Genomic DNA, 21,966 nt, shown 5'->3' with positions numbered 1-21,966 from the left:
AGACATCTCTTCCTTTGAGGAAATCCAGTATTAAACACAGCTTCCTTCAGTCTGAAAGCATAATGCAATTTGACATTCAATGGATGATTTACTTCCACCAGTAGATCCCTCTCCTTCTTTGTCCGAATTCTGCCTTGAACTTTTAAAGAAACTTTTTTGTTTTTAACACTGTGATTACATACAGCTGCCCAGCATCACAGTCAGTCTTTCTAACAAGAAAAACTGTTCCAAAGGATCCCTGACCAAAAACCTTAAGCAACTCAAACCATGCAGGGTCTGCTTTCTCAGATCCTTCCTTAAAGTGATGAGTAATAGGAATTTCTTTAACAACTTCATATATATATATATATATATATATATATATATATATTCTCCCAAAACTTATTTAATTCTCCCACAACTCTGTATCTTAGAACCACTGCCTGTTACATAAGTGACCAAGAATTGTTATTAATATTATCATTATTATATTTATAATCTCATTCCATAAATTTATTACACAAGTATGAGAGCCACATTGGAAGTCAGGTGATCTAGTTTCTAGTCTGGCTCTTGATTACCTAACTGTATAACCTTAAATCGTTCTCTTAATCTTTCTGAGCACCAGTGCAATCACTGAAATAGAGGGACTTAATGTAGGTGATACCTTACGTCCATTTTAGGCTAAGAGCCTATGCATTTATAAATCCCAGCTCATTTGATTTTCTAATTTTATAGAAGACTACCAATAACCTTAAAAAGTTTTGGTGTTTATTACCATAACATATTAGTGCTAGGGTGCTTCTGCAATTGACATCATAAATAAATATGGACTCTTTAATTCATCTTTATTGCTTAATTTATAGATGTGGACTCTAATTTGTCTCTTAATTGCTTAATAAAGCAAGAATCCAGGGTGCTACATTAGGACTTTACTATAATATTGCCATTATTATCTATAGATTTCTTTTTTTATGCAACATTCTTTGTTTTCAGTTTAGCTATCACATCACAATTTTACTAGTTCTGGCTATGACTGTTTTATCCCAGTAATTGCTTTAATTTCATGCTGAGTTACTGGTAATGCAAGAATTGGAATGGTTATAGAACAATAAAAGGTAGCTAAGTCATTGGTTCCTTCTGCATGCCAACTACTATGAAAGAACCTTCATTAATCCATCAAGCATCTGTGTGCCAGACACTGCTGAAGTCTTGAAATACGTGTACCTCATATAAAATATGATCCTTGTTCTTATTTAATTTTAAGATACCACTTTATGATATGTATATATTATCGGCAACTAGCAGATAAGGAAACTAAGACTTACCCAAGGTAAGGCAGCTAATGAAATAACAGCCTGCCTTCAAATTCCGGTCTGCGTGGTGCCAAAACTCATGCTCATTCCCCTATAGCGAGCCTATCTGCTCTTTAAGAATAGATAAAATTACTGTCATTACACAAACAAATGCCAACTTTAAATTGTAATATAATGATTTTAATTCCATGCATCTTTTATTTTTTAAGCCTGACAGAGAAAATCAAGATTTCTTGTTTGATAGAATCTCAGAAAGTTACGTGAGACTTTTTGTGAGCATACCTCTAAGTCGAAAGGATGCATTCTTTCAGGTAAACATAGAAATTAACTGTTATGCTAATTATTTTTAGAGCTAATGAAATAGAAAATAGTTATTTCATTTATGCCCCTCATTCCAGAATGTTTTATTCCCTTGATTAAAAGTCTTACAGATCTCCTTAGTGTAATACAGATATTTTGTTTGCATATAGATAATTTGAAAACTGTTGACATATTCGTATTCTGTGTATTCTTGGGTTTTTTATATTTATATACAAAATTATTTATCAGTTTATTTTTCTGTACAATGTATCTTTTTATCTAAGAGGACTTGAAAGTTTGTGTTATACCTAAGGACTAAGTACCTGCTACAGTGAAGAACAATGGACAAATTTGTGAATCAAATGTTTGTTTTACTTTCCTAGTATATTAGCTAGTGAGTAGGTTGATTAAAATAATTTTTTGTTCTTGAGTAATATTAAATGAAGATGGTAGGAATCTTATTGGATATTTTTAAATTTAAACACCTAGTATTTCAAAGCAAAAGCCACATTCACATACTTTGTTGTGTTATCATCTGTAAATCAGAAATACAGAAGTATTTTGGAGTCAGTAAATGTTTTTTCCATTGGTAAAGGAAACCTAAAATAAAAATAGTTAAATGACCTTTGTAAACAAACCTAAATTGCCAAATATTTATATTCTATCTTTACCTGTCTTATTCAGAAGCACATACATACTGTGTGACAGGTGGAAGGAACTTTGGCTTCATGTCAGATTCTGCTGTTGATTACCTGGGGGCTCTTGTTAGGACATTCAGTCTCTCAGTTTCATAGCTCTTTGTCTGTCAAATAAAGAGGATCATCACATCCATGATTCAAAAATTATTCTTTTGAAGAACAATGGTGCTCTCAAAGATAGACTAGAATTTTCTCTGCTAATACTGATTTTTTTCTTATTTGCAGGAAAAAGTTAGCAAATGGTTAGGATTTGGGGTATATAAATTGTCTAGAGGTGATCATCTTTCTTTTCTTGAGAACCAGGCCACCTCCCTACAAGTTTATCCCCTTCAGAGCTATTTAAGTGGAAGTGGAACCTCATCTCTCATTGATCAATTTCCATTATTTTTAACTCATTCAAATAAGTGGGGTGTTTTGTTACTATTATCTCATCCAATTTATCTTACCTAAAGAAGATAAAGTTATTAATATTTCAAATCAGACAATTATTTTCAGGTCTCATTACTTAGTACAAATTAACTGAATCTAAATATATTTAGTGTGGCTTTTACTTCCCTTCCTTCCAATGTCATACACCAATATTCCTTTAGAAATTTCCCAACACAATTTGACATTTGATCTCTTTTTCCCTTAATCTCCTGAAGACAAGGGGCTCACAGAAAACTGAAGAGGGTTCCCTTTTTCACCTTGTTCAACATTTTAATTTTAATAATTAGTATGGTTTTATGAACTCCAAATGCAACATATGATTGTTTCTGGTAGTAAAATATTCAAAGTTCATTCAGTAAAACTAACTATACCAATATATTAAAGGATTCTCCCATCTCCTCCCTGTTCCCCTCCCAAAACAATGATCAAGTTCTTCAAAGAATACCATCACTTACCAGCAAACATGAGCAGTACTGGTTTCAGTGACTGTATTAATTGCATATTGCTGCTATAACAAATTGTCACAAATTTAGTGGCTTAAAACAACAGAAACTGTCTTACTGTTAGACCAGAAGTCCAAATTCAGTCTTATAGAGCTAAAATCAAGGTATCAACAGGACTAGTTTTTTAAGAGATCCCAACAGAGAAGCCTTTTCTAGCTTCTGGTGGCTGCCAATGTTATTGGCTTCTGGTCCTATCACTCCAATCTCTACTTCTGCCATCCCATTGCCTTCTCCTCTTCTATTGTATAATAAAATTTTTCTCAGACTCCTTCTTGGAAGGACACTTATAATTACATTGAAGGCCCATTGGATAATTCAAGGTAATCTCCCCCTCTCAAGCTCCTTAATTAATGATATCTGCAAAGCCCTTCTGCTATATAAATTAACACTTACAGGTTCCAGAAATTAGGACAGTGACCTATAAGGGGCATTTTTTATTCTAAATTTTTACATTATTAAGAGCTAAATGCATGATTGTAAATGCTTACCAGAATGCAGAGTACCAAAATAGTAAAAAAAAAAAATTTAAACCTTTAATATAAAAATATTGTTTCTTTCTATGCTTAATCACTCTGAGAGAAATGTAGTAATTTACAGATTTTACTAATAGAATACTGGTAGAAACATATCTCTCTCTTTTTTAAAAAATTTATTTTAATTGTTGTTCACATACAGTTTTCTGTCTTTTACTCCCATCTCACAAAATATGACCAAAGACTCGGAAATAGAGAACAGGCTGACAGTGACCAGAGGGGAGAGGGGAGGAATTTCAGGGCTGGGATGGGAAACATGTATCTCTTGATGTCTGATCATGGTTTTAATATGTAAATAATACAATGGTGATTATAATATGTTAAGTGACCTAAACAGGCTTCGATTATTTAAAAAATATGCTTTTTATTCTTTGGTAATTATGTGCCATAACAGAGGTATTAGCTACGGCTATGGTGATAACCATTTTGTAATATATAAATGTGTTAAATCAATACAACATGCACATTAAATGTACACAATGTTATATGTATTTTATTTATATATGCTTTTTATTACAATGATCTGTATATATCACTTTATAAAAGAGGATAACAATAGCAAGGTTATATGAAATACATATATATTCATCAAACCTTATCCTAATTGTTAACTTCATCCTTTATCCAAATTTTTAAAATTTTCCTCAAATGCTATCAAATAGTCAAAATGACTAACTTTATTTTTATTTCTTTTTATGTTCCTCAATTAGATGTACAAAGAGATACTAAAGGCCAACAGCAAGCTATTACAAAAAAGAGACATATATATATATATATATATATATATATATATATATAGCAAACTTAATAATACTTTCTTTGGTAGTTGAAATATGTTATATAAAATATGAAATCATTATAATATAACTATTTTTGGTAGGTGTATCCTGATTGTTTGGCACAAGCTATCTGTACAACATTCCAGGAAGCATTTCCAGAATCCAGTGATCTCTTTAGTGATGCATTTAAAGAAGATCTAGGGAATAACATTTTTCTTTGGTTGTCAGGTATGGGAGTCATTTAAGTATTGATCATTATTTTAGTACCTAAAACTTTTGGATTTTGCTTTCTCCAGTCAAAAAAAAAAGGGTAGTTCTTTTTTTAAAAATATTTCTTTTTTTAAGATTTATTTATTTATTTTTAGAGAGGGCAAGGGAGGGAGAAAGAGAGAGAGAGAAACATTAATGTGCAGTTGCCTCTCACGTGGCCCACAACCCAGGCATGTGCCCTGACTAGGAATCAAACCTGCAATGCTTTGGTTCACAGCCCAAGCTCAATCCACTGAGCTACACCAGCCAGGGCTTAAAAGAGTAGTTCTTTGCCTTATAAAACATGCTAAATGGATGCCTATGTTTTTAAATAATAATGATTTTCTTTTGAAAATTTCATAATACCAAAATTAATCAGTTATTAACTTTAAAAGTCCAATAATTTTATAGGCAGTGAAATTATTACAGAAAACTGAATTGCTACAGAATTAAGTCATGCTATATACACTTTATATTTTGAAGATAAACATTTTAAGCTGCTTTTTGGAAATACATTTATAACTAATACTATTGGGTAAATTCTAGAGCTAATTGAGTTTCTCATAAAACATATAATCATTAATAAAAGAAACTTGGTTTTTAAATATTGATGTGCTTATATTATAAGTGGTAGGACTGAAAGACTAAAGGTAAGTAAAATTGTATTCTAGAGTATTTAGATGGAGATTTAGGTACTTGGGCTTAAAACTAGGGTAGTTACAAATTCTGGGAATGGCTTTTCCAACATTTTTTCCTAAGACTTTTATACTATTATGGACTACCAGAAGCTATTGACAATTTTCTTTCTTTTTTAAAAGATTTTATTTATTTATTTTTTATAGAGATGGGAAAGAAGGAGGAAAGAGTGGGAGAGAAACATTGATGTGAGGCAGAAATATCAGTCAGTTACCTCTCGAATGCACCCAAAACCCACAACCCAGGCATGCACCCTGATAGGAATTGAACCACTGACTTTTTGTGGGATGATGACATCCAACCAACCAACTGAGCCATACTGGTCAGGGCTACTGACAGTTTTTAAGAAGTGTTTCTTGTAAATCTTTTGGTTTAAATCTTGATTAGTTTTTAAAACTGTTTTTGTTTATTCAATATATTTATGAATATATTGGTGTATAGCGATAATATTAACTCATAGTTCCCATTTACCAAGTATTTTAACATATCTCAGTAACCCTCAGAACAAGGGTATGTAGTACACAAAGAAATCCATATTTTTTAATATTATTGCTCAGGATGCAAATGTTTAGTGTGGTTAAGTGCATTATTTAACCTTATACAGCTTTTGGAACAAAAGTGGAACTTTTTAAATGAAATATATTTTATTATTTGGGGGATACTGTAATTATATATATAGAGGAAAGGTGCTGGGGTCCAGCCTGGTAGGGTCTCAGGGTCCCTGAAGGATGTACGGCACAGGCGAAGAGACTAGAGGGAAACACCCGGTGGGGTGCTGGAGGACAGCCAGGCTTTTTGGGCCTGACAGACTCACTGAGAAAAGTCAATCTTTATTTTTATAGGGAAGGTTATACAACTTTCAATGCATAGTGTAATTATTAAAACAGAAATGGTTACCACAGAAATAATTTCAAAAAGTACAGAAGGTTTTACAGATCAATCATGTTAAACAAAGAAATAACCAAAAAGTACAGGAGGTCCCACAGATCAACCATATTAAACAAAGGTTATTTTGACCAAGAGGGTTATTAATCAGATAGCCAATGAAGCTATATGGGCACAAACTTTCAGGTGCCAATTAGTAACTAGGTGTCTATTAAGATTCTAGGGATTGGTCTAAGTTAAAATGGTGCAAGGGGTGATTTATAGGTTATATAGAAATTAACTATTTTCCATTGAGGTTAGATTTGTGTAGGTTAGGTAACTGGTTTTTTTTGCCTAGGTTTTTGATTTATACATCTTGGGGAGGCCATGTTTTGTATTCATTTCCATATATTGAGATTATCATTTCCAACTAGAACTCCTTGCTTCTTTACACTCCTGTCCAAGGTATGGAAGGGGTAATGGCTCTAATAAATCTTAAGCTTTTAAGTGGTGACTCCTTAAGAACCATTCCTAGCAACAGCTTCCTTCAACGTTCTGGCAGTTGGTCTGCCCATAGTTTAATTTTGTCCTTAACTTCCCGGGTGGGGGATGCAGGCAGCATTAGGGTTGCTAGGGGTCTCTATTCTGTGGTCAGCAAGTCATTTCAAGCAGAATCAGGGGCATCGTGCAGATTTTTTGTTATAACACACAGGTATCCAAGAATCCCACCACCTATTGCTAGCAGGGATAGGTATACAGGAAGAGATAGACAGGAGATCCAGCCACAGTCACCTCTGCTGTGCAGATGCATCTCACCCATCCCAACTGTGTCAAGGGTCGGTTGTTGGTCGGCTCCCGACAGAAAGGTATCTATCTATACATCAACACATTGGAAAGGTAACCAACCTTCTGTGAAAACATAATTTGCCAATGATACCTTGGACATTATTTGATCTCCAAAATATATAAAGAACTCACATGACTCCACACCAGGAAGACAAAAAAAAACCTTAATTTAAAAATGGATAAGAGACCTGAACAGAAACTTCTCCAAGGAGGACATGCAGAGGGCTCATAGACACATGAAAAAATGTTCAACATCACTAGCCATTAGAGAGATGCAAATTAAAACCACAATGAGATATCACCTCATACCAGTCAGAAGGGCCATCGTTAATAAATTAACAAACAGCGAGTGCTGGTGAGGGTATGGAGAAAAGGGAACCCTAGTACGCTGTTGGTGGGAATACAGACTAGGGCAACCACTGTGGAAAATAGTATGGAATTTCTTCAGAAAACTAAAAATGGAACTGCCTTTTTACCCAGCAATTCACTGCTGAGATTATACCCTAAGATCCCTGAAACACCAATCTAAAAGAACCTATGCACCCCAATGTTCATTGCAGCACAATTTACAATAGCCAAGTGCTAGAAGCAACCCAAATGCCCACCAGTAAATGAGTGGATCAAAAACTGTGGTACCTTTACACAATGGAATTCTACCCAGCAGAAAGAAAGAAGGAGCTCCGACCCTTTGCAACAGCATGGATGGAGCTGGAGAGCATTATGATAAGTGAAATAAGCCAGGCAGTGAAAGACAAATACCATATAATCTCACCTGTAAGTGGAACCTAATCAGCAAAACAAACAAATGAGCAATATAGAACCAGAGACTTGGAAATAAAGAACAAATTGACAGTGACCAGAGGGGAAGGGGAAGGAGGATAATGGGGGAGAAAGAAGGGGAAAGGCAAGCAAAAGAACACAAATAGAGAAGTCATGGGCATGGACAATGGGGGGTTGACTGTGAGAGTTGGGGGGTAAGAGTGAGCAATGGGGAAAAAGGTAGGCCAACTGTAACCACACAACAATAAATGTTAAAAAGACATTAACATTTCTGTATAGATGTTCCCTCATTAGAAACTTGAGACTGACAATTCTCACAAGACTGTTGTGAGAATAAAATACATAATACTCATAAAAAATGCTTTGACAAATTAAAAAGATATTTTCAAAATCCTACTTTCTTTGGATAAGTGTCTTTTTTTTTTAAACAGGCTTGAAACCACGAAAAGGATTTTGGACCCACTGGAAACTGCAAGAACTGTCCGCAACAACTCTACATGGTACCAAAAGAGCACCTTTAATCTCTGTAAAGGACAGGATAGCAAGAAGTCAAGAACGTATAACAAACTGTAAGTAAATTTATCATGAATTAACGAATGAAACAGCCAAAATCAAGTGTGCTGGGTCATTTGTCAGAATCTTCATTATAATGATTTATCCTTTGGTGAGGACTTTCAAATAACATTTGATTTGTACATTGATTTTATAGTAGTTTGAATATTGCTTTACAGTTTAGTTTTTTCATTATAAAAGTTATGTGTGCTTAAGTCCTATTCTCATGTCACCCATTTTATTATTATATTGATTTTTAGGAAATTTTCAGTTACAGTACACATATTCTTACTTTTCAGCAATATTGCAAACTGGTTAATAATGTCTTTTGCCTGTAGATAACTTTAAATTTTTTTCAGTAAATTTAAATCATTTCCTTTAAAGTTTTAATTTGATCAGATGTTTATCAAGACTTACCTAATATTATGAAAATATCTACTTTCTTTTTCTAGTGCTTTTTATTTCCATGTTTTATTTAACATTTGATCGACTTGGAATTTATTTTGTCATAAGGCAAGTAGTTGTATTCCAGTATTTTGTTTTTTCCAATTGCCCATTTATTAACAGTCCACTTACAGGCTACTTGAAATATCAATTCACTTGGATGTATTTTTTTATTCTCTCCTGTTCCTTGAACTACTTGCCGAATTCCTGCACCAAACTTCTCAGTTACTCTAGATTAATAAACACTTATGGCAAATTTATTTCTCTCTTGTTTATACCATATTTCTGATACAAAACATAATTCTGGTGCCTAGGCCTCCTGACTCACTAAATCAGAACCTTTGGCTCAGGACTTTTTAAAGCTACCCTGATGATTTCAATGTGCAGGGAAAGTGAAACCACTGATACCTTCTCAACCTCCTCCTTGATATAGGCCAGAGGATGGATGGACTAACCTGCTCAACCTACTCTTCTGAAAGCTTCTTCCATTAATTTCTCTTTCTAAAATTAATTAATTACTGCTCTTTGGATTTGTGCCATCATTTTCCACACTCCTATCCCGAGAGATATCCTGATTTCTTTTAGTATTCATGTGAAATTTCTTGTTTGCTGTTGCCATGGGTTTTTCCAGAATTTTGAATGGAGAGGTACTTTGTATCTCAACCCCTCTTGCATATCTGTGTTTACTTCCCACCCTCACATGTGAATACATCTTAGATGAACATAAAATCAAGGGTTTGGAGAAAGCTCTTCATTTTGTTAAAATTTTAACTTATAGAAAGTGATAAGAGTAGCATAAGGAACTCCCATATATTCCTCATCCACCAACTGTTAAAATTTTACCCTATTTATCTTATCATTCTCTCTCTTCATTTTTCATACTGCATTTAAACCTATGAATTTCTCTAAGCACCATTTTAACTACATTTTACAAATTTAAATATGTTGTATTTTCATTATCATTCTATTTGAAATGTATTCTAATTTCCAGTATAAATTCTATTTTGACCCATGGGTTATTTAGAAAAGTATGGCTTAATTTCCAAATATTTGGGGATGTTCTAGATACCTTATAGGTACTGATTTCTAATTTAAAAATATTACAGTCTGACTGTATATTCTATATGATCTTTTACAATGTACTGAGACTTGCTTTATGCCGCAGTGCATGGTGTCTGTGAGTGAACATTTCATGTGGACTTGGGAAGAATGTGCATTCTGCAGTTGTTTTATAAATCTTAATTAGATCAAGGTGCTTGAGAGTATTATTCAGATCTTCTGTATCAAGGCTCAGCAAACTATATTACATGGAACAAATCAGGCCTGTAGAGTTTTTATATGTCCTGAGAATGAGTTTTACATTTTTAAGAGTTGGGAAGGAAGGAAGGAAGGAAGGAAGAAAGGAAGGAAGGAAGGAAGGCCACAAAGACCATGTGTGACCCACAAAGCCTAAAACATTGACTCTCTAGTCCTTAATAGGAAAAAGATTGCTAATTCTGGTTCTATTTCCTTACTAATATTTTAATTAGTAGTTCTATTGATTACTAGAGAGGGGGTATTAAAATCTCCAACTCTAATTGTGAAATTATGTATTTCTCCTCTTAATTCTGTTGACTTTTGCTTTAAGTTATTGGGCACATACTCATTATTATTATGTTTCTCTTTAATCATTATGAAATGTTCCTTCACACCTATGGTTATCCTTGTTTTGAGTTCTGTCTTGTTTGATATAGTATAGCCACTTCAGCTTTCTCATACTTCTGGTTTGCATGGTTTATATTTTCCCATTATTTTACTTACAACCTATTGGTGTTTCCATATCTAAAGTGTATTTCTTATAAATATGCTTTTTATTTAGTCAGGCAATTTCTTTTCATTAGAGTACTATATTATTTACATTTAATATCACTATAGCTTTTTTCACCATATTCCTTTTTTTTTTTTCAGCTTTTTCTCACCTGGTTTCTGTTCTTCCACTTCCCCTTTTCTGTCTTTTTTTGGTTAATTAAATATTCTTAGTATTCCACTTTAGTCCTCTATTCTTTAGTTGCCTGTACCTGTTTGTAAGTTTTGAGGTTGCCTTAATGATTACAAAATGCATCCTTAGATTATCAAAATACTACTTAAAATTAATATTGTCCAACTTCACTAAAAATGTAGGAACTTATAGCGGCATAGTACATGCACTTCCTCTTGGTCCTTTGTGCAGTTGTCATGGATATTAGAAGATCTACATGAATAATAGCCTCACATTATGTAGTGTCATATTTCTTCAAAAAACTGCATGGTTTATTTCAGCTTTTTTAAGGTCTAACTGATGTACAATAAACCACATATATTTAAAATGTAAAATTTGATAAGTTGTCATATGTATGAACCATAAAACTATTACAACTTTCAAGATAGGGAACATATCCACTATTTTCAAAAGTTCTGACTGTTCACTGCTAGTATATAGAAAGCACTATAGAAAAATATTTTGTATTGATCTTATATTTGTAATCTTACTAAATTTGCTTATTGATTCTACTAGCTTTTTTAAATTTCTTAAGGTTTTCTGCATGGACAATTATGTCATCTGACAATAAAGAGCATTTTACTTCTTTGTTTCCAGTCTATATATATGCCTTTTATTTATTTTACTTGCCTATGGCTAAGATTTCTAAGAAATGTTGACTAAAACTTGTGAGAGTAAGAACCTTGATCTTAGAGGGAAGTGTTTGGTTATTTATCCTTAAATAGATTTTGGCTGTGGATTATAGATGTCTTTTATCAGGTAACTTCATTCTCTTTTTAGCTTGCCACAAGGTTTTGTTTTTGTTTTAGTTTTTTAAAATAATGGATGTAGGATTTTTACAAATGCTTTTTAAATACCTATTTACATGAACATACTGGTTTTCTTTTTCAGTCTTTTAATATAGTTAATTCCATTGATGTTCAGATGTTAACCCATCCTTGTATTCCCTTTTGGCCATCACATTAACATTTCATGTACTACTGGATCCTATTTGTTAAAATTTTGTTTTCTTTCCTATACTATCCTACCTCATGTAACTTCTGAATAAGAAGTTCATTGCTTCCTCTACTTTTCTTTTCTAAAAAAAAGTTAGTATAAAATTGGTATTTATTCTTTCTTACATATTTGGTAGAATTCATGAGGGCCTAAATTTTTTTTTCTGTAGGAAGGTTTTTGACTAAAAATTTAATTTTTCTAATAGACACAGTACTATTCAAATGATCAGTTCCTTTTTCAGTGATCCTATAGTTTTTTGTGAATACTTATTTTATTTCTTTAAATATTTGTGAGTTTTTTTTCTGGGATGCAATCCAATTACTTAGAAATATTTTGATCTGTTTAAGGCTAGTTTTTAAGCTTCATTAGATAGAACCAAAGAAGTCTTTTTTTTTCCCCTAGGCCTACCTTCCTTCTCTCCTTCTGAGGCAATACCCTTCTTAGTATTCTAGCCCATGCTCTGTGTACAGGAGGTTTTTGACCTGACTGCCTGGAACTTGAGCTTTGTGTAAACCCCAGGCATTGTTCCGCCCTCTCCTTCCTGTAGTTCTTTACCAACCTCAGGCACAGATTCAAGGATAACCCTCTGAAGATCTCCAGAATGTTCTTTGTTTTCACCTATCCCCTCTATTTTATGCTGACCTATGAAATTTAGCTTGCCTTGGCCTTCCTGAATGCTACATTTTGTTTTCTCAACTCCATTAGAACACTGGGTTCTGATTGGATTCTCACCACTTGCACTAGACCTGAAAATTCTTCTTTAGAGACAAAAATGAGACAATTGAAAGGCTCCCTCACTTTGTCGCTCTTCTCTTTGGGATTGCTTTTCTGTGTCGCCTGCTGTCCAACACATAAAAGCTATTGTTTCATATTTTTTCTCTAACTTTTTAGTTGTTTAAGAAAGAAACGTAAATCCAGTTTCTATTACTCCATCATAGCTAGAAGTGGAAGTGATTGTATGTATTTTTACAAAAGCAATAGAAGACTTGAAATAGTCTCCTATATTTATTCACATATTTACTATTCCTGGCTCTTCCATTCTTTGCTATAAATTTGAATTTCTGTCTGGTGCCATTTCCCTACAGCCTGAAAAATGGCCTTTTGACAGTTTTCATAGTTCAGTTCTGCTAGTAATATTTTCTCAAGTTTATGTATCTAAAAATAATGTTCATTTTGTCTTATTTTTTAAGGATATTTTTGCTGGATATAGAATTCTGGGCTCATTTTTCTTTTGCCTTTTAGCAAGATGTTATTGTATTGTATTCTGGTTTATATTATTTCTAGTTAGAAGTCAGACACTATTCTTATTGTTTTTCATTGTGTTTAGGGTCAGAAACTTTTTCTATAAAGGGCAAAATAGTTAATATTTTAGGTTTTGTTAGATACATTTGGCTATGTCACCTAATATTTTTTTACAACTCTTTAAGAATTTAAAAACATTCTTAGCTTGCAAGGTACATGGAAAATAAGTCTTAGCTAGATTGGTCCTGTGGGCCATAGTTTGCTGATTCTCACAAGATGTAATGTGCCTTTTTTCCCTCAAGCTACTATAAAATTTTTCTCTTTATTTTTTGTATTTAGCAATTTCTCCATGATGTGCTGATGTACTTTTCTTTGTGTTCATTCTCCTTGGGGTCTCTTAAACTTCTAGTTTGATGTTTTCCACCAAATTTGGGAAATTTTTTGCAATTCTTCAAATAAACTCTCTTCTGTTTCTCTCTGGGACTCCAAGTTCATATGTATTGTATTGCTTAATATTGTCCATAACTTACTAGGATTTTGTTATTTTTTTTTCAACCTTTTTTTACTCTGTGTTCTATAGATTACATAGTTTCTATTTATTTCATTTTAAATTCATTCATTTCTTTTCCCTGTGGTCTACAATCTACTCTTACCCAATAAATGAACATTTTCTTTCATACATTATACTTTCCAGTTAAGAATTTTCATTTTGGTTCTTTTTTATAGTTTCTATTTTTATCCTGATATTCTCTTCCTCCATTATGACCATACTTTCCTTTAAGTACTCAAAGATGACGTTTTAGTTAAGTGCTAGAACATAAGTTTCAGCTGCTTTAAAGACCTCTCATGTGGTACTTCCAACATTTGGATAACTTTGGGATGGATTTCTATCATCTATTTTTTTTCACTATGAGTCACAATTTCTGGTTTCTTTTCATGTATAGTGATTCCCTATGTATTCAGGGAATTTTGAATGATACTTTGAGGAGATTCTGGATTCTGTTACATTTCATTGAACAATGTTAATTTTTGTTGAAGCAGGCAGTTTCTTCACCTGGACTCAAAGTCCAAATGCTATGTCTTCTGTGGTTGGTGGTCAGACACTGGAATCTCCACTTAGTACTTTTAGTCATCCAACTACTCCCTTCCACATTTCCACCCTAAAACTCTGCCTCTACCTGAGCATGAGTGATCCAGACAACAGCCACAGGTCTGAACAGAACTTGTAGTACGCAGATTTGCAGCCTCCCTCTCTACAGCCCTTTTCTCACCATGATTTCTAACACTCCCTCACTGTTTTGGTCCACGGGCAGTCTCAAACCAATAATATTTCTACTTGACTCCTCAGATTAATAATATTTCTACTTTCTGTTTGAATTCTGTCCACCTATATGCCACAGCCAAAGAGTAAGAGTGCCATCAGCCAAAAAGCTGCAGCTGCATGAACACAAATTGCACAGTTTGGCTCCCTCTCACATGGCTCAACTCCCTTCCAGTTTCTGCCTGCTTTTGGCCTTCCCTGGTATTTTCAATTCTTTTAAAATATTTTCAAAATTTGTAACTTTTATCTGTGGCAAAGTCAGGCTGATATAAATTAAATATTTTATTTAAATAGTGTTCTTATCTTTCAATTTAAATATCAAATCCTGAAATCACCTTTCCCCATAAAACTAGAGATATTGCTTCATTATCTTCTACTAGTTAGTCTAATAAAGAAAAAGTCTAAAGCCAGACTATTTTTTCATCCTTTATAGTTAATTTTTGGAATTTTGCTTTTACTTTTGATTTTTTGTTTAGCTGTTTCCAAGATTTTTAAATTGGTATTTAAAATTGGAAAATATCACCAAAACAAATTGTGATATCAATATCAATTTTTGTAAGTTTTAGCTAGAATTCTTGGATTTCCCTAAGCTCTGTGACAGACCAAGTAAAGGTCTTGGCCAAATATTTCAAGTGAGACATAGAAGCTTGCATGGCCAGACTGAAGAGCAGGGGAAAGTACCAGCTTTGCAGATGTTTAATCAACAAGTTTTATTCCACCTTTGGAAGGTATCCCTTACACTGAGGAAATAAAATCTCTAGAGAAAGGCTTCTTACCCTGTTTTCTGATCGTTTTCATATGATATACTATGACAGACTAAATGTCTTCTGCTGCAGCATAAAAACAACATATATAAGGATCAATTAAATAAATAAGTAAAAGATCACTATGAGCTACTCATTTGCTAAATGTTGCATAAACCAAGAAGAGTTTTCTAGTAAAGAGCAAAAGCTCAAAGGGCCCTGGGAGTTAGGCTAAAAACAAAACATTGAGTCCCTAGGAAAGACCACAGTTTTCTACACTACATTTTAGCCCTGTCAGGGGCTGACCATTCCACCAGGTGCTCTGGACTCTAGAGGCAAAACTGACCTTGAGTAAAGGGCTTCTCGGTGGATTCCTAGCATTTCAACACAGCTTTTGCTTTTTCAAGTAAGTTTCTGCCAGGGGGGATGGGCATCTCTCCAGATCTCCTCCTGTGTGCTTTCCCTTCATATGGTAAAGTATATTTAGTATCAAAGACCTTTAAAATTTTGGCCCTATTTCATGGTTTTCAGATATAATACCAATTTTTATATTTATCTTTTGGTGCTGATGCATATTTTCTATTTATACTTTACAGTTTTGTTTTGTTTTTTTAATGAGAGCCAGGAAAAAGATTAAAATGACTATGTCCTTTTGTGTTGGTTTTTATTATTATATTTTATTCAAACATGCAGGAAAGTATTGAGAATATTTCCCACATGCAACAAATATTTGTACTTTTCGATACTTTCTTTTCAAGTCTTTTATTTACCATTCCTAAGTCTGTCCCACCCTCCCCTGAGGTAATGACTGGAGTTCTGTTTTGCCCTATAACATATAATAATGTCCTTTTTTCTGTAACATATGATATTGTTTTTATGTTCTCTACATAAATAGCATGATATTATTTTATATTTTAATATTTAACTATAGTCAACTTTCAATAATTACAAGTACTCAGATATTACCCAATATTTTTGAATACCAGAAGAACATAGCCAAGTTACTCCATAGCTTGTAGAGACAGTAGGAAAAGTTTTTCTCTTCCAGGAAATATTACTTAGAAGCTTTTACCTCAATTACATTTGTCCCAAATTTTTCTGTTCTTCTTTATGAATAATTTTTTATTGTTGTTCAACTACAGTTGTCTCCATTTTCCCCCACTATTCCCACCTGCCCCACCCATCCCCACCTCCCACCCTCAAACCTAGCCCCTTTGGCATTGTCCATGTGTCCTTCAGAAGCTATTATTATTTCAATGTCCATTTTATGCAATCTAAATGAATTTTTCCAGGTAGTGTACTACCGTGCTTGAAAATTTAATACTGTATGTATAATAAAATGATAATTTTCATTAGAGAAAACATAAAAATTATTTTTGCCTCTCATACACTTGATTTTTATATTAATGGAAAATCTTTATAAAATGTGTCATTTTATTTGCACATAAATATTTTAAAAATCTTTTATGTTTGACTCTAAACCATGACTAGATTTTTCTATTTATTGGTGAGGTTATCTAAGCCTGGGCATCAAGTCAGAGGTTTAATGACTATTTCTTTTCATATGCTGCTCATAATTAAATTTTAATGAGTTATCTTTAATGGGTAAATCTTCCATTTGAAGCATATACTTGCTGAAGTGTATTAAGTTAATAAAGCCTTATTAGTAATATTCCTATGTGGCAGTTTATTATCATTTATAAAATAAAACACCTAAAGCATAATACAATTTTGTAACTTGTCTGAGTTCACATAACTGGTAAGTGATGGATATGAATTCTAAGCCAGTAAATTCTGGCCTTAGAGTCTGAACATTTAACCACTTCCTATATAGCCTCTCAGTTACTTAATTTATAAGCATGTAAATACATTAAAGCTTGTATTTTTCATCGTAGGATAAGAGTTGTAATTTATGAGAACTATCAGCCTCAATCCTTCACTCATGACTAATATGAGTGAGTTTCTAATTCTTTTCTGAAATAAAATTTTAATGGGCGAGAAGGAAGGAGGAAAAATCTTAGAAGTGCCAAAAAAGGAAAGGACTTGGGGAAAACTCACTTGCTTCCCAATTTTGTATATGGAGTACTCTAGCAATAGTGAGCAATGGTTTGGAGAATTAGAAAGCCTACCCTCTGAGGCCAAGGTGGTCCAGAGGTATAGAGATAGCAAAGCAGTGGAATTTCTAGTCCTATTAAAAAAATGCAGCCTCCACTGGGGAAGCACAGGTTTGCTGCACGACATTGTTTTTGGTAGGGGAACTAAAAGGGCAGGTGTACCATTTTACACAGGCAAAGATTACTTAATAAAGTTTTTCTCTGTAAAGTAAATTTTTCTGCAAACTTCTGCTTATATTGTGGCTACCAAGAAATCTGTTTAAGGTAGAAGTCTATTCAAACCTGTGTGTTTATTTGAGCTTTGAGCCTTTTATATTTCTCTAATGCCCTAGCCTACTTATTTTTTAATTTTGTATTGTATTTTTTCCATTAACATTTAGTCCCCATATGCCCTCCTCCACCCCTCAATCACCACACTGTTGTCCATGTCCATGATTTCTTTTTCCTTTTTGTTCAATCCCTCTGCCCCCTAACTTCCTCCACCTTAGCTGTCATCCTGTTCTACATATATCTTGCTTCTTAGTTCAATTTTTTATTAGATTCCATAAATGAATGGAATCATATGGTGTTTGTTTTTCTCTGACTGGCTTATTTCACTTAGCATAATATTCTCTAGGTCCATCCCTAGTGCCGCAAAGGGTAAAATTTTCTTTTTTATGGTCAAGTAGTATTCCACCGTTTAAATGTCCCATAGTTGTTTTATCCACTCATCTACTGATGGACACCTAGGCTCTGAGTTTTTATGTTAGTGGTCAGTGATTGCCTGTCTACATAGTGGTTCAGAGATCCAGGCTATTCCATCTTCTGGGGTCAGCATGTGATAGAACCCCATAGTTATTAAAGTAATTTGCATCAGGAGAAAAAAAGAGGAATAGGTGTACACTCTTAAAAGTCTTGGCTCAGAAGTTATCCACATCACTTAAAATCCAACAAGCCATGAGTGAGAACAAGCCATGGATATGCCTAGACATGGAGAGGGTTAGCGAATAAAAACTGGCTGGGAAGCTGCTACATAGTGACAATTCTATACAATGGAAGAGGGAGCACACATTTTGGACAGCTAAGAGTGCTATAGACGTACAGTTAAAGAAGAGTGCAGTAATCCTTGTGTATGAAGTGTGTTTGCTATGGCCAATAATGACATTTGAGCTGTCAGACAGAAATTTTGGAGAATTCACATCCACCACTATGATCTTGACAGTTTTTCAATACTTAAAGATTTCCCTGATAAGTCAGTGGTGATATGAATTTTTAATGTTGTTTTAAAGAACTGTGCAACATTTAGAAAATCTGCATAACTCACTGAACCAGTATTTTTCAAATGATCAATGATTATGTTAAAAATAATTATACATGGATTTTAGAAAGTGTGACAGCTGAGCCGATTTTAATGTAACGGAAGGCACAAAGCACAGTGATGTGGTTTCAAATTCCACATTGCTACACACTGTTAAGAAACTACAACTTCTCAAGTTTTGGAGTAGAATAAAAAATATTCACAATTATATGGAAAGGCTATTAAAATATTCCTTTTTCCAACTATTGATCTGTGTGATACTTGATTTTCTTTATGTACTTCAATATATAGATATACTTCAAAAATCACATCCCAACAGAAGTAGGTACTGCAACTCCCCTGTTTCCTGCTCTCAGATGTAAGAGATTCTTTAAGTGAGAAGCAATGTTACGCCTCTCAAGTCTTTTTTCTTGAACATAATACTTTTTAAAAAAATATGCTATTTATATTTACATGAAATGAATTTATTACTGTTATTTTTAATGAACTAATAAATGCTTAAAATTTATTAGTTTTAATTCCTACTATATGAAATACTAATAGATACAAAAACCATGTAAACGAAAGTTCTTTGGTGTCTTCAGTTATTATTAAGACAGTTCAGGCCCTGAGACTGGACAGTTTGAGAACCACTCTCTTACAGGAAATTGCTGTGAATGGGCCTGGCCCATGACATCTGAGAACTACCAAATCCCACTTAACAGTTTCGCACTTTCTGTGTTGCCTATCTCCAAGCTGGACTCAGTCATCACTGTAAAGAATCCCCCACACATAAAACTCAGATAATTTATTTACTCAGGACATAAGTATGTTTGGATTTGGGTTTTGTTTTTTTTTAAACAGATTCTAATGTTCCCTCGGGTCTGATATATTTAACTTGCACATAAAAGACTTGAATGTCCATAAGCATGTCATATAACCCCTCTTAACCTTATTTTTCCTCCTGAAAAAAAATTAGAATAGATTTTTTCTATATTCCTTTTGTCTAACATTTTGTTTCCCTATAACTTGTATCCATAGGTGCTGAATAATCTTCCAAAGTGGTGGTTGACTATTGAGGCGGTATTAGCAACAGGGACTGGTAGCTTAGATTTGTTATTTTAAAGCTTTTACCCTCTTTAGTTCTCTCCCTATCTCTGCCTTTGTGAGAGTTGACACCTTGATCTGTGTGCTGTAGGAACGCCAAGGCAGGTCAAGTGCAGACCCTGGGTAAACATGAGTATACTCTCATATACATGCATGTGTGCACATGTGTCTTTTCAGAAATAAAATAACTCGTGCTCCATGTATACTGATGTCTCAGAATTGCTTCTTCTAACCCAAAACATATTTAAAACCTATTTTTTTCTTCTTGACATTTGAGATGCTTACTTCCATGTGGGATTAACTTTTCTTCAGAACTTTAAACAAAGAGAACTTTCCATTTTTTGTTTTTAATGAAGTAAACAGACAGCAGGTAGTTAAAATTTGCCTTCCAAACGAAATGGCGTATCTCCCTTTTTAGGACTGGGATGTAAGCAGTTATTGAGTGCAAGTATCTGGAATGACCCAGGATTTACAAACCAGCTTCCCTTAACCAGTGTATTGTTAGATTATTTACAAGACTAGGGTTTTTTTTTTTTTTACATTTTTTATTGTTAATCAAATATAATCGTCTCCATTTTCTCCCCACTACTCCCTGATACCCCAGCCATTCCCACTGAAATAAGCCAGGCTGTGAAAGACAAGACTAGTTTTAATGCTCATTTCTCTTCTTATGGTAACAACACCATATAACCTTTTAAACTCAGATGAAGATCTTTTTAAAAATATTTTTATGTCTCTCCCCTAATTTTGAAACCAAATTTTTCCTTTCTATCAGGACTTTAAGGTTAAAATATTAACAGACTTCATGATTTTTTATAAACTATAGTTTAAACCACAAGCGAATTTAAAAATCCTTATAATCAGTTAACATGTAGCTTTTAAGTACCTGTGTGCAAATTACTGCACACAGTGCTATGGGGAGATAAAAATTTTAAAAAGAAAGAAAGTCGTTACTCATACACAAGTTCAAGTTGATATTTAACAAATGACATTTTCCAGAAATAAAGTATTAGCCAGATGGATGAGCTAGTTAAACTTTAATTTACACCTCTGTCATTTTGCCACCACTTCACTGTTACTGATGCTTAGAGACAATTAAAAAGTAAACCTTAAAACTTGGCAATAAGGTAGCCCTCTGAAAATTAAGCCAGTAAAATCTCAGCATTGTGCTTTTCATTATGCATCATTGAAAAAAAAACAAGAAATTTGCATGGCTAAAGAGTGAGGAAACTCCCAAGACACTGGATGACCAGAGATATAAATTCCTAATGTGGTAATAATTCAAAAGTTGTGTTATTATATTGTTATTGGTTGCACTTTACACTGTATGGAGAAAGACTATATAAACACAAGTGGGGTAGACACCATGTGGCATATGATAGAGGTGGCCCAAAGAAACAGCAACCAGCAGTGTTTTTACAGAACTCTCCAGGTTTGATCTTTGTGAACTTGGTTTCACAATAATTTAGGTAATATATCTTTTAAAACTATTTTACTTCTCTTTACTTTGATGCAGTGCTCACCAAGTAACTTTCTAATTACTAATTTAGCTTTCAAGATAATTTTTCATGGTCTCCCATAGGGTGACCTGCAAATCCCAGCCCCAGATATGTTGGTCATTAATTGGTAGCAGTGGTCAGAGGGGCTGGATAGCATAAAAAAGCAATGTGTTTTATTGTATTATAAAATGCATTAATATACTCTGTTGGGTGACATGGAAATGTCATGACAAGTGAATAACAAGAATTATAATACTTCTGAGAGTCACTAGTTTGAACAAAACAGTTGCAGCTACATTTGTATTGTGCCTAAACATTGACATAATGCTTTATAGTGAGGTATGCTCATTATTCTGTTACTGACCTGGAAGTTTTTTATCCATTTATTTACTGAATACTTACTGAGTGCTTACTTTGTGACAGACACTGCTAAAGGTACTTTCAGATATGCATGGGAGCAAAACAGATAAGATCCTTTCTCTGTAAAATGAATGGCCTAGTGCTGAGATAAACACAATGGACTAAGGAAACTTTATGGTTTTTGTTGAGCAGTGAGACAATTGGACAGGTAAGGGAGAGCCAATTGTTTGACAGTTTGGGACACTATTTTAAGGAATTTAAATGCAGTAGGATATAAGGAGCCAACATGGGCTCTCTAAGTGGCAACTGAAACAGCCAAAGTC

General features: G+C 33.7%; 1 protein-coding gene across 1 annotated transcript in view; it reads left to right on the top strand.

Moving 5' to 3' along the window:
• Positions 1-21,966, top strand: part of FAM227B (family with sequence similarity 227 member B) — a 207,325-nt gene that overhangs the window by 33,433 nt on the left and 151,926 nt on the right. The window contains exons 9-11 of the mRNA XM_036033361.1: positions 1,505-1,606; positions 4,639-4,765; positions 8,404-8,541. Coding sequence (XP_035889254.1) covers positions 1,505-1,606; positions 4,639-4,765; positions 8,404-8,541 — 367 coding nt within the window. The remainder of the gene's footprint in view (positions 1-1,504; positions 1,607-4,638; positions 4,766-8,403; positions 8,542-21,966) is intronic.

This window comes from Phyllostomus discolor, chromosome 1 (genome assembly GCF_004126475.2).
Source record: "Phyllostomus discolor isolate MPI-MPIP mPhyDis1 chromosome 1, mPhyDis1.pri.v3, whole genome shotgun sequence".
Lineage (NCBI taxonomy): Eukaryota > Metazoa > Chordata > Mammalia > Chiroptera > Phyllostomidae > Phyllostomus > Phyllostomus discolor.
This window is presented reverse-complemented; position numbering and strand designations above follow the sequence as displayed.